The sequence below is a fragment of the Lissotriton vulgaris genome (genome assembly GCF_964263255.1).
Source record: "Lissotriton vulgaris chromosome 8 unlocalized genomic scaffold, aLisVul1.2 SUPER_8_unloc_1, whole genome shotgun sequence".
NCBI classification, from domain to species: Eukaryota; Metazoa; Chordata; class Amphibia; order Caudata; family Salamandridae; genus Lissotriton; species Lissotriton vulgaris.
In genome coordinates this window covers 5,301,163-5,314,181 of record NW_028240615.1, presented here as the reverse complement: position 1 = coordinate 5,314,181, position 13,019 = coordinate 5,301,163, and the positions used below count along the sequence as shown (strand labels likewise).

At 49.7% G+C, this 13,019-nt stretch overlaps 1 protein-coding gene across 1 annotated transcript in view; it reads left to right on the top strand.

The window, feature by feature from the left end:
- Positions 1-13,019, top strand: part of IPO5 (importin 5) — a 397,964-nt gene that overhangs the window by 361,800 nt on the left and 23,145 nt on the right. The window contains exon 25 of the mRNA XM_086947880.1: positions 1,677-1,818. Coding sequence (XP_086804006.1) covers positions 1,677-1,818 — 142 coding nt within the window. The remainder of the gene's footprint in view (positions 1-1,676; positions 1,819-13,019) is intronic.

The window sequence follows — 13,019 nt, the reverse complement described above, 5'->3', positions numbered from 1 at the left end:
AGCTGCAGTAGGCCAGGCTGTCCTTGGAACATTATTTCAGACTACTGCAATGGATACAGGCGACCACCGCTAGGGGAGACACTGCTGCACAATCGATGCATAGTGTACGGTCTGCAGCTCATATACCTCGAACGGAAAATGCTACTTACCAGTATGCATCTGTTCTTGGCATGTAGAGCTGCAGAGTCGTACACGCCCTCCCGGACCTGTATCCATGCCAGTTCTCATCTTACTTAGATGCACACACATGGACATCCTTTTTTTTCTTACTGTATCTTTACTAACTCAATTTCCCATCATGGCGAAAAACAATCTAAGGATGGAGCCAATGCCCATGCGCATTATTGTCCAAGGAAGGAGTCACCTATATCATGACTACAAAGACTTCTCCAAGAAGACAACAACCTGCAATCATCCGAGCCCAACACCAGGTGGCGATCTAATGCATAGTGTACGACTCTGCAGCTCTACATGCCAAGAACAGATGCATACTGGTAAGTAGCATTTTCCTTACATTTTCTTCCCACACAATTTAGTCAAGCCTGTCGTGTAATTTGGTCCTCACCTGCCTCATAATTCTAATAGCCCTGCCAACAGGTTTAGAAGGTTTTTGTCAGGAAGGGGTCCTTACGCCTCAAAATGTTGACATGGGGGCTCGGCATCCAAAAGTTTGAAGACCTCTGATTTAGACTGAAATACTTCTACTTCTGCTTGGGCTGCAATGGTAATAGTAATGCTTTTTGGCATGGGGTGAACTCACCTAGCAACTTAGGTTGGTCCCCAAGCCAGGTGAGGAAGTGGAGATTGATAAAACCTCCACGCAGACTAGAAAAGGCTTTATAAAATTCAGTGAGTAACATTTCTCTATTCACTGTAGTACTTAGGCCCCTGTTATGAGCATCCAGACTTGTTGGGATACAGTGTGGCTAGAAATTTTTCTGGCTAGTATCACTTCACATAAATCTAGCTGCTGGGAGTGTTTGGCCGCAGAATGGGGGGGTGTAACACACAGACCTGGAATTGCAGTTCCAAATCTGCATGTGGTGATCCCATACATATGTTAAATCTGCTTCCATTTACCACTTATGTGCAGGTCTGGAGAGGACACCAGAGGGAGTATTACATACACCCCCACCCCAATAGCCTGAGAGGTTGTCAGCAGGTGCTATGCCAGGATACACTTGCCTCGTGATTGTCAGTTGGATTTTCTGGTTGGTAAAATCTGGTCTGAAGTTCTTGCACCCAAGAGATCTGGGTGGGGATAGACTTAGCCGGTTATGGTATTGGCTGGGTGTAAGGATCTCACAACGGGGAATACTGCTCCATCCAGCTTATAATCTGAGCCAATGTTTGCCTTTTCCATCTTAAGACCCACCATCAAATCCTGTGTTCAGACCTAGAAATTGAATGCTTTCCACTTGAAATTGTTGTAATGTGGGGATGTTGCAGTGTGATTGAAAGGAGGGCTGGTCTCTTTATACTGAGCACTGTCTAATGTATCTTTCCCATGTCTTGGTTTGGAGTGGCTCATTGCCAATGAGCCCTGCGTGCAGTGATAATTATATTATGCTTCACCTGCATGCACCCCAAAGCTTCTAACCCCAGTTAATTTGTGCAACTGATGTATGTATACTATTGTAATTATGTATGTGTCTATTGTGTTCTGTTTCCATTAGTAATCACCCAACAGTCCTGGGACCGAATAACTCCAATCTGCCCAAAATTCTAAGAATAATCTCCGATGGCTTTGTTAATGATTCACTGAAGAACGACGATGCCTGTGGCAAGCGGCTAGCCAATGTAGTTCGCCAAGTACAGGTATGTACGTTGTGATTGCCTGCAGATGTAACGCCTGTTTTACAATTAGAATTTTGTTGTTTTAAACTGCTTTACTGTAGCTGTCTCTATAATTTAGCAATTTGTGAAATCCCAGTGAACCTTTTTAGTAGTTTTAACTAAAAAAGGCTATTAATTTAAATTCCTGTTGCCCACAGCACACCAAATTTACCGTTATGATTGCCATCTTTTGATGTGCACCAGATGTGGCAAAAGTTAATTCTGTCCTTTTTTAGGTCTCACATACCAGACAACACTATAGCTGTGTAGTTGTGAAAGACCCATTACGATTGATTGGCTTTGTCACTATTGTGTGTTTGCTTCTTATGCAATGACTTGCCTTATCCATAGTGTTTCATTCCCAAGTACCATGGCCTCTTGACCATCCTTTTGTTTAGTTGACTTGTATTTTTAAAGTGCTCATTTTTAGGGGACTATTTTTCTTTTCAGCACATCAGGACAATGCATGTGTTTTCTAGCTCTCTCCTTTGTGTACTGCTTCCCTCTTCCAAACGCATCCTCCCTTACACTGCTTTTTGTGTGCTTTCCCACTGCTCTTACACTTCCCTTCTTATGTTGCTTACCCCTTTCTTTCCACACCTGCTTAGATTTAGAAATGTAAGCAGCCTGTTAGTAGAGCAGTAAACATTTGACAGTCTCCTGGAGTCCAGTCCCCTCTATCTGAATTAATTGTGACCTTTAGATATAATTTAATCTGCAGGCAAGGTTCAGTAAGCAGAGCAACAGACCTTAGCCCAGGGATTTATTTAGTAGTCCTATAGAATTCTAGCTTGCTGCATCATGGACATTAGAGTTCTGAAACAAAGGTTCGAGGCATGTGGGCTGCTGAATTCATATCTGTGCATAGATCGCCGCCTAGTGTTGGGTCCGGATGATTGCACATTGTTGTCCTGGAAGAGTCTTCGAAGTATCACGAGATAGGTGGCTCCTCCCCTGGACTACATTGCGCATGGGCATCGACTTCATCCTCAGATTGTTTTTTTCCGCCATTGGGTTCGGATGTCTTTGAATTCCCTCTTGTCGGAATCAATAGAAAACTTTCTTGAGACCAAAAGGTCTTTAGTCTAATACGTCGGTATAGTCTTGCGTTCGGTCTTAGTTTCTTCCAGCTCAGTTCCGAGCCGGATTCTATACACCCGCGTGCTCTCGGCGCGGAAGGCCCAGTCGACGCTCCAGACCTATCGACCATCCATCATGGACCGAAGTCCATTCAAGAGATGTCCCGTCTGCAACTCGAAGTATCCCCACATCGACGTCCACCCGGTGTGCAACAGGTGTCTGTCGCCGGACCACGATGAAGCCAAGTGTATGGCTTGTTCACGCTTTAGGTCCAAGAAGACGCTTAAGCTTCGACGAGCTGCGCGCCAGGAGGCCCAGCATGCTGCACTGGCGCCTGTGGACATCTTCGATGCGGGGGATGTCGAGGACGAATCTATCCAGGACATTACTGAGTCAAACCCCGCGTCGGACTACGACTACGATGCGGATGCAGAGATGTTCGAGGCCGAAGAAGTCGTCGACTAGGTAGGGGACGACGACGGGGCCCTCGGAGCCATGGAGGATAGCTCGGACGAGGAGCTTCCTCAAACTGACTCTGGGGCCGTGCCAATTCATAAGGCTCAGGTGGAAGTATCGCCTTCGGGCCTTACCCAAGATCTTACCATGGGTTCTACGGCCCCGCCTTCGGTCTCGGCCACGGACATTGCTGTTGAGCCACACCCTGGCAAACCGAAAGTGAAACCTACAGTCTCTACTCCGGACACTGCGCAGGTGCCGTCCTCGACACCGAAAGTGGGCATCGCTTTGGTCGGCTCCAAGGCCTCGGCGCCAAAGAAGCTGAACGTTGCTGTCGAGCCGAAGGCTCAAGTCAAAGGGGTCGAGACGAAGTCTGCCGCGCCGAAGACTAAAGTGAAGGTGGTTGAGCCGAGCGCGTCAGCGCCGAAGACAGTCGACACCGGCAAAGGCCTCGGCGACCCAAAGAAGGCTATCGGCGACCCGAAGAAAGCTCTTGGTGACCCGAAGAAACGGCTGGATGGCCTGAAGGTTCTCGCGACTCTGCGTCAGCAGGACAAGGCCAAGGGCAGCAAACCCCGAGAGTCGACTCAAGGTGAGGCCTCGAGGGATTCCATTGAACCGGCGCGCCCATCCGCCGCGTTCACCAAGAAGGTAACGGACTCCCTGCAGCGCATCAGGGACGGGACCGCGTTGGTCGGTCCGTCCGAAGGATCCTCCGCCTACGAAACCGGTGGAGAAACCACATAAGGCGTCCACGCCCATCCATTTTACGTTGCCGCCAAGGACGGCGCAGAAGCTTTCGCTCCTAAGGCAGTCGCCAGCGTGCCCGAGAAGGTCTCCTCGGCGCCAAAGTCGTCAGCGGTGGTCCCCGGCCCACAACCTCGACGAGCATCAGGAACACTTCATCGATGCCGAAACGGGCAGGCTTTCCCTCCACAAGCGGAAAATCGCCCCGGAACGCCCAATGGAGTCCTACAATATCCCTCTTAAGAAAAAGGACTCTGCTTTCACTCCCGTCTTGGTGGAACCCCTTTCCCCTCGGACTCATAATGTTTCGCCCACTTGCTCTGATGTGGACGCTGGAGAGGGAGATGAGGAGGAGTACAGTTATCCTGTCTATACAGACCCTGAGGATACCAACGAACCCTGGGCCGCTGGTACTGACCCAGGTGATCCTCAATCAGGACATGACCCTCCACTATTTTCTGCAAAAAGTCCCCTACAGAAGACTCTGCGGCTTTCAATGCCCTCATTGAGCGGGCAGCTAACAATGACAACGTCCAGCTCCATGCTGACCCTGTGGATGTCGACTTTCTTTTTGATACCTTCTCAGTCTCAGAAAGAACTGTTAAGACTCTGCCTATGCTGAAAGGTGTTTTAAAACATGCTGGCGAGATCTTTAAAGAACCTACCAGGGCGAGGGTGATAAACCCTAGGATTGAGAAGAAATACAATTCAGCGCCTACTGATCCTACCTACATCAAAGGACAGTTGCCTCTGGACTCCCTTGTCGTCTCGAATGCCCGGAAGAGGGCTAATTCTCAGACTACAGGTGATGCTCCTCCCCCAGACAAAGAATCCAAGGTCTTTGAGGCATCTGGGAAGAGAGTAGCAGCACAGGCAGCCAACATCTGGCGCATTTCAAATACACAAGCGCTTCTAGCGAGGTATGACAGGGCACACTACGACACACTAGAGACCCTGTTGCAGCACCTGCCTGAATACAAGGAGGCGGCTGAGATGCTGATTCAGGAAGGGAAGCTGATCTATAACGCTTCAATTAAGTGCGCTCTGGATGCGGCTGATACCGCTGCCAGGGCTATAAGCACTAGTGTTATGCTGCAGCGACATGCCTGGCTGAGAATCTCTGGATTTAAGCCAGAAATACAAACCACCATCCTTAATCAAACAGTCAACCCAGATCACCTGTTTGGCCCGGAGGTTGACACCACCCTAGAAAAAATTAAAAAGGACACGGAAACTGCGAAATCCATGGGTGCCTTACAATCCCAGCAGTTTCGGGGTGGGTCTTTTCGTCGCTCAAGCACTAGAGGCGTTTCCAGAGGCCAGCTCTCCCAGTCCACGCAGTACTACAAGGGCAACACTCAGTCCACATACACCAACTAGAGTCGAGGTGGATATGGTGGGAACAGCGCCAAGGGCAGAGGTCGTGGAAACAGCTCCAGATCCTCTGCCACCAACAAACAGTGACGCCTTGTCACCTCCCCCCGACCTCACAACACCGGTCGGGGGGAGACTCCAGCAGTTCCTGCCAGTCTGGAAGTCCATCACCACAGACAGGTGGGTCAGGAAACTTGTACAATACGGTTATTGTCTGGAGTTAACGTCCACTCCACCCAACATGCCCCCAAGACGCCGTCCTATGTCTGACGAGCATTTGCACTTATTGCAGCAGGAGGTCACAGTTATGCTGCAAAAAGGAGCAATAGAGCTCGTGCCTATGCGAGAAAGAGGCACGGGGGTCTACTCCCTGTACTTAATACCAAAAAAGGACGGGTCCCTCTGGCCCATCCTGGACCTCAGGCCACTCAACCATTACATCCTGTCGGAGCACTTCCATATGCTGACCCTGCAGCAAGTGCTCCCGTTGCTCAGCCAGGGGGATTTTCTCGCGACTTTAGACCTAAAGGATGCGTACTTTCACATTCCACTGCACCCTTCACACAGAGTACCTCCGGTTCACCATACAAAACCAGCACTACTAGTTCAAGGTTTTGCCTTTCGGTGTCACCACGGCACCCAGGGTGTTCACAAAATGCCTGGCGACAGTGGCGGCGCACCTCAGGAGACGGAACATCCACGTCTACCCTTATCTGGACGACTGGCTCATCCAAGCAAAGTCAGCCCAGCAGTGTGCCGCCCACATGTCCCACACCATTCACCTCCTGCACTGGGATTCTCACTGAACTACCCAAAATCCCACCTACAGCTCGCCCACATACGGCAGTATCTGGGTGCGACGATAAACACTCTGGCTGCCACAGCACAGCCGAATTCAGTGACCGTCAGCAGCATTCAATCGCTGATACAAAAATTCAGACCTCGACACGCGCTTCCAGCAAGAGTGTTCATGCAGTTGATAGGCATGATGGCCTCCTGCATCTCTATAGTCCCGCACGCGAGACTACATATGCGCCCGCTTCAGGAGTGCTTAGCACGTCAGTGGACTCAGGCTCACGGGCAGTTGAAAGACCTAGTGTTGGTGAGCTGTCGGGCATACATCTCTGCATTGGTGGAATCCACGAAACCTTTGCAAGGGGCGACCGTTCCAAGAGCCTGTGCCACAGATCATCCTGACCACGGACGCTTCTCTCAAGGGATGGGGAGCTCATGTACTCCATTACACGGTGCAGGGACTATGGACGCAACAGCAACGGAAGATGCACATCAATGTTCTCGAACTGATGGTGATCTTCATGGCACTCAAAGCCTTCAAAGAACATCTGTGCAACAAGGTCGTGTTGATCCGGACGGACAACATGACGGCCATGTACTACATTCAAAAGCAGGGAGGAACACACTCTCCGCAGCTGTCTCATCTGGCTCAGAGCATGTGGAAGTGGGCCATTCAGAGGAACATCTTCCTCATGGCGGAACACCTCCCGGGCAAGGACAATCAGATGGCGGACCTGCTCAGCAGGCACAGCCACCAAATGCACGAGTGGGAGATACATCCATCAGTACTCCAACCGTACTTCCAAAGGTGGGGTCATCGAGAGATAGACCTGTTCGCCACAAGGGAGAACGCAAAATGCCAAAGCTTCGCCGCCAGGTTCCCACACCCACAGTCGCAGGGCAATACGATATGGATGAACTGGTCAGGCAAATTTGCGTACGCTTTTCCCCCAGCACCTCTGATACCGCTGGTGGCACGCAAGCTCAGGCAGCACTCGATGACTCTCATCCTGGTTGCTCCAACGTGGGCTTGCCAACCATGGTACACCACGTTTCTAGAACTGTCCGTGGTACCGCATCAGAGGCTACGCCTCACACCCAGCCTTCTGACTCAGAGCCATGGCGACATTCAGCATCCAGATCCGCAACAGCTCAACCTGGCGATCTGGCTCCTGAAGTATTAGAGTTTGGCTACCTACACTTGCCTTCTGACTGTATGGACATCATCCGGGAGGCAAGGAAGCCCACCACAAGAGCATGCTATGCGGCGAAATGGAAGCGGTTTGTCATTTATTGTGCAGACCGCGACATTAACCCGCTAGATGCATCTATTCAGAATATCATTTGTTACCTTTTCCATCTGTACAAATGTAATCTGGCCTATGCTTCCATTCGCATACATCTATCCGCAATGGCCGCTTATCTCCAGAACAGGCAGCACCTCTCACTTTTCAGAGTGCCTGCCATTAAGGCCTTTCTTGAAGGACTCAAACGAGTCATTCCTCTGCGGACTCCACCAGCTCCGGAGTGGAACCTCAATGTGGTCCTCACCCGGCTGATGGGTCCTCCCTTTGAACCACTGCACTCCTGCGAGATTCAATTCTTGACGTGGAAAGTGGCTTTCCTCATAGCGATTACATCGCTGCGGCGAGTTAGTGAACTACAAGCACTAACTATCCAAGAGCCATTCATTCAAATTCATTCCAACAGGGTGGTGCTTCGCACTAACCCTAAATTCCTTCCTAAGGTTGTGTCTCAATTCCATATTAACCAAACTATTGAATTGCCTGTTTTCTTCGAAATCGTGAGTCATTGGCAGAGAGAATGCTCCACACCCTTGACGTCAAGAGGGCCCTGATGTATTACATCGATAGGACCAAGGATTTTAAGAAAACTAAACAACTTTGTTGCCTTTGCGCCACACCACAAAGGTAACCCCATTTCCAAAGCTGGTATAGCTGGGTGGATCGTTAAATGTATTCAGATCTGCTATCTGAAAGCCAAGCGTACTCTCACCATTCCACCAAGGGCCCACTCCACCAGGAAGTTGTGGGCCTCCATGGCATTCCTTGGAAATATTCCTTTGGAGGACATATGTAGAGCAGCCACATGGTCTACCACACACACATTTACAAAGCATTATTGTGTTGATGTGCACTCCAAACAGCAGGCAGCTGTAGGGCAGGCTGTTCTAAAAACACTTTTCCAAACTGCTGCAGCTGGCACTGGCGGCCGCCGTTAATGGGGGGACTGCTATGTATTCTATGCAGATATGAATTCAGCAGCCCACATGCCTCGAACCGAATATGCTACTTACCAGTATGCATCTGTTCTTGGCATGTAGGGCTGCTGACTTTCATATTGCCCGCCCTCCTCCCCGGCGCCTGTAGCAGCTGCAGAATTCACATATACTTCTAGCATGGTCATCATTCACTTAGTTTCACTCCATCTTGGCCACAATGGCTAAAAACAATCTGAGGATGGAGTCGATGCCCATGCGCACTGTAGTCCAGGGGAGGAGCCACCTATCTCGTGATACTTCGAAGACTCTTCCAGGACAACAATGTGCAATCATCCGGACCCAACACTAGGCGGCGATCTATGCACAGATATGAATGTCAGCAGCCCTACATGCCAAGAACAGATGCATACTGGTAAGTAGCATATTCGGTTCGAGGCATGTGTGCTGTAGATTAACTCGCTTTGCTTAAGTCCGCCATCCAGTATTGGGCTCGGATGATTACAAGTTTTTTTTTAAAAGAAATTTCTTTGAGTCACGAGGTTGTGTGGCTCCTTCTGTAGGTAATATTATTCGTTTTTTTCTGCCGACTGATTTGGATGTAATCTCTTGCATGCTGGTTTTAGACTTTCAGGCTCCCTTTCAGTTTACCAGTAGATTCTTCAATCACCGTTTTTTTCTCTATTATGTAGTTACTCTAGCGTTCTGAACAAATAACAATTTGCGCGTAGAGTTCAACTCTCTTCCTTTGCCTATGTGCTACGCCCAGGTTGGCCTCTTTAACTTTGACAGATTTTATCAGAGAATGAGCTGCTAATGGAACACACTGTTCTGTTTCTGTCCGAAGTGCCATAGCAAATACTCGCACACCACCAACATTCCGTCTGCAACCTAGGCCTCTCGCCCAATCAAGAGGACACCTGTGAGGCCTGCAAATAATTTCGACCCAAAAAGACACTTTGAGGTTGATGTGCCCATCAACAAGTAATGCATCGCAGACAAGCAGACTACTCACCGGACACCTTATGTCAACAGGAGGAGGAAGAGGAGAGTTCGGCAGCCCAGGAGGAATCCTTATCCAGCCACACAAGAGGAATCCTTATCCAGCCACAAAACCGGTTCAGACATGGAACACGTTTCAGCCAGGTTAAAGTCTGCCCTAAAACATTGGACCACAAGTACAATTAGCCCTGTTCCAAAGATCAAAAAGTAGTCTCTGTCTGAAAACTGCTCACGGTCCGCCACTGCAGAAAAGCCATGTTGTGCACGCACACACTCAAAGCCCCACCCTCGGACTCTGCACCAAAGGATCGGCCTACAGCATGGGCCTCACCTCAAAGTCTAATTCAACAGTAACTCACCGAACATCCAGTTCAGTTCCAAAAGACAAGTGCCACCGTGCTTCGGTTCAGAGCACACCAAAACATTCTTCCACTCTGCAATGTTACACCTTGGGGCTGAAAACTCCACCCGAACCATCCTCTGTGTTATGCAGGAACTGCTCGATCCGAGACAAAAGTTGCAAATTTAACCCAGAACTAAAAATAGAATTTTCAGCTGGAAAAGCCTCAATCCTCTAAAAGACAGCTGGCTTTGGCTTTTGAAGAGGCTATAGACATTGCTATACAGCCTCTCAAAAAGAACAGTGCTACTAGCCCTCAACACATGCCCATATCTACCTCACCCACACCACCCCCAGTATCCACTCCACCTCCTAATTCACTACAAGATTCTGAAGCAGGCAACATGTGAGAAAGTGCCTTTTTTCTTGCATGGTATGCCCCTACTTTTTGCTGAATTGCTGATGTTCTTTGACTAAGTGTGCCCTGGCTCCTGCTATCAGGTACCCAGGGTCTATGTTCCTTCCTTACTTAAAACTGCATTGAAGCCTAAAACCCAATTGGCATCTCTGGCCAAGAGTCATCCCGTGGTAAATGGTACCACAGGTACCAAGGGCACTGTGACCAGAGAAGGCCTCTAAGGGCTGCAGCACTTATTGTGCCACCCTTAGAGGCCCTGTACCCTGACACACACACACACACACACACACACACACACACACACACTGCCTTTGTTCTGCACCAAGACACAGTCTGCAAAGTGAGGAGTAGACATGGCACACATCCCTGTGTGCCATGCCCACAAACCATTGCCCTGGCAATAATCAGTCACCCCTCTAGCTGGGTGCCCTGTGCCAGTGGTGAGGGTAAAGGTGCATGAGCAGTGTACCCCTATAGTGCCCAAGTCCATTCCTGGGCACTGTGTGCAGTTCTGCCATTAAGCGTTTATGGTGCTGGGAGTTTTTCCTTACGAAATACACAACACCATAATGGCTACACTGAAGACTGGGAAGTTTAGTATCAAACTTCTCGGCACATTAAACCTACACTGATGCCAGTGTGGGATTTAATTTAACATGCACAACAGAGCATCTTGGAGATGTCCCCTGAAACTTGACCAACTTCTAGTGACCTGACTGAGGGACTGAGGGGCTGCTTAGGCTGCCACCACCAGATATGTTTCTGGACCCCTGGGTCGAGAGCTGCTGCTCTCAGGGGCCTGAAACAATGCACATCCGGGGACGAGGTGCCAATCCTCCTCCCCCAGGATGGGCAGGGTTCACGAAGGGGACACTTAAAAGGCATGCCACCTCTGTGAGCCTCCCCAGACAGTTTGCTGCTTTCAGCAACTGGTTCTACCTCACACTTGGGGCAGGAGAACTGACTGGAAAAACAAGTGAGGGAAAGGGGTGTGCCCACCTCAGGCAACTCCAACCTTCAGGTGGGGGAGGCGAGGTAAAGCACAACTGAGTCCACGCCTTCTTGAGGATGGGGGGGACCCAGCCAACCATAGACAGGATCCTGCCACCCTCCCACTGGAGGGTGGCATGATAGGGGTGTACCCACCCCAGGGAAGGGACCCATTGGTGGCTGCCCTTACCTACCTGTAACGCCCCTAAATCCAGTATTTAGGGGGCACCCTGAACCTTGCTTACTCAGATCCTGCCTGACCACAAGAAGAAAAGGCCCGAACAGCAGTGCAGCCAGCTAACAAGACGCCCACTGACTTGGCCCCAGCCCTACCAGCCTGTCTCCTCTTGAACCTGCTACTGTGAAATCCCGATGTTTTTTGCGCAGCCAGCTACCTCGAAAAACCCAGAGGACCGGCCTGCCTTCACTTCCAAGACTGTTTCTCCCGTGAACACCGGATTTGTTCTAACTGCAGATTCTGGCTGTGGCAGGATAAACTAATCCAGCCCACTCTGCACCCGCCGAACCCGGCCCCTGCTTGAGTGGAAAAAACACAAGGAGATCCCCTAACCTGTCTCAAGCTGCGCCTGCGGCCTAAATCTATAAGGCCCCCTGACCGTGACCCGGAGCTGCTAAGATCTGACCCCAAAAGCCATCCTTGCACCAGACACCCCACGGCCTGTTGTGCCCAAACCACGGTGCCTAAGCAACTCTTAACTTCCCAAGTTAGATCTAGAAGTGGTGGTCGCACCCAGAAGCCCTTTGTCTCCCTGCCTACAGTGCTTTTGAAAACCAGAGGTTCTCCTTTAAAAACAGGGCACCCAACCTCAAAACAGCACCATGCACCCGGCTGCCCTAGTGCCACTGAGGGTGCACCTTTGGTGCTAATTATGTTCCCTATTTGCCCTGACCTAAACCCTAGGAGCTTTGCTCCAACCGCCATGTGGCCTGCTTGCCAGCACCCACCAACCAGAGGCCCCCTATCCTCCATAGAATAACATTGGGCCTCAACACACTGGCCGCCCTAGTGCTTCTCAGGGTGCAACAGTGCATCACTGACTCTGGGGGACCCCTGATCCTACCCCTAGAACCTTAACTCCCACAGACGATTACTAACCTGTTAATTGATAACCTGTTTTTCCTCCATAGGATAGTATTGACTATTTTCTTCCAATGAAGTGTGGAGTTTTGAAATCTAAAAATTGCACAAATAACCAAAATGTATTAACTCACTTGTTTACAGGAAATGTCCCAGTGCTGAATCCTGGCATACAGCTCTGAGTTAGAAAAGTAACTTACCTGCAATTTACTGAAAAAGCTTATTCATTCCAATGTAATGTATTTGCTAAGTGTTGCAACCTACTGCATTCCCTGTAAACGAAACAGTACAATTTCCATTCCATTGTCAAACTGTTCTACAATCATCAACTTATTCCTGTAAAGTACTGTTCGAGGCATATGAGCTGCAGTTTGCACAATGTGCACAGATCACCACCTAGTGTTGGGCCCGGATGTTTGCAGTTTATTTTTGTCCTGAAATGTTCTATGGAAGTCACGAGATTGGTGACTCCTCCGCTGGGTGACATACTGCGCATGGACATCGGCTCCATCTTCAGATTATTTTTTTCCACCATCAGGATCAGATGTATTTCCTGCGCTCTGATTTGGATCCGAATTTCCTTCGGCGCGCAATCCTCTCCCAGTTCGACGGTATTGTTTAGATCGCGCTCCACATAAACGCG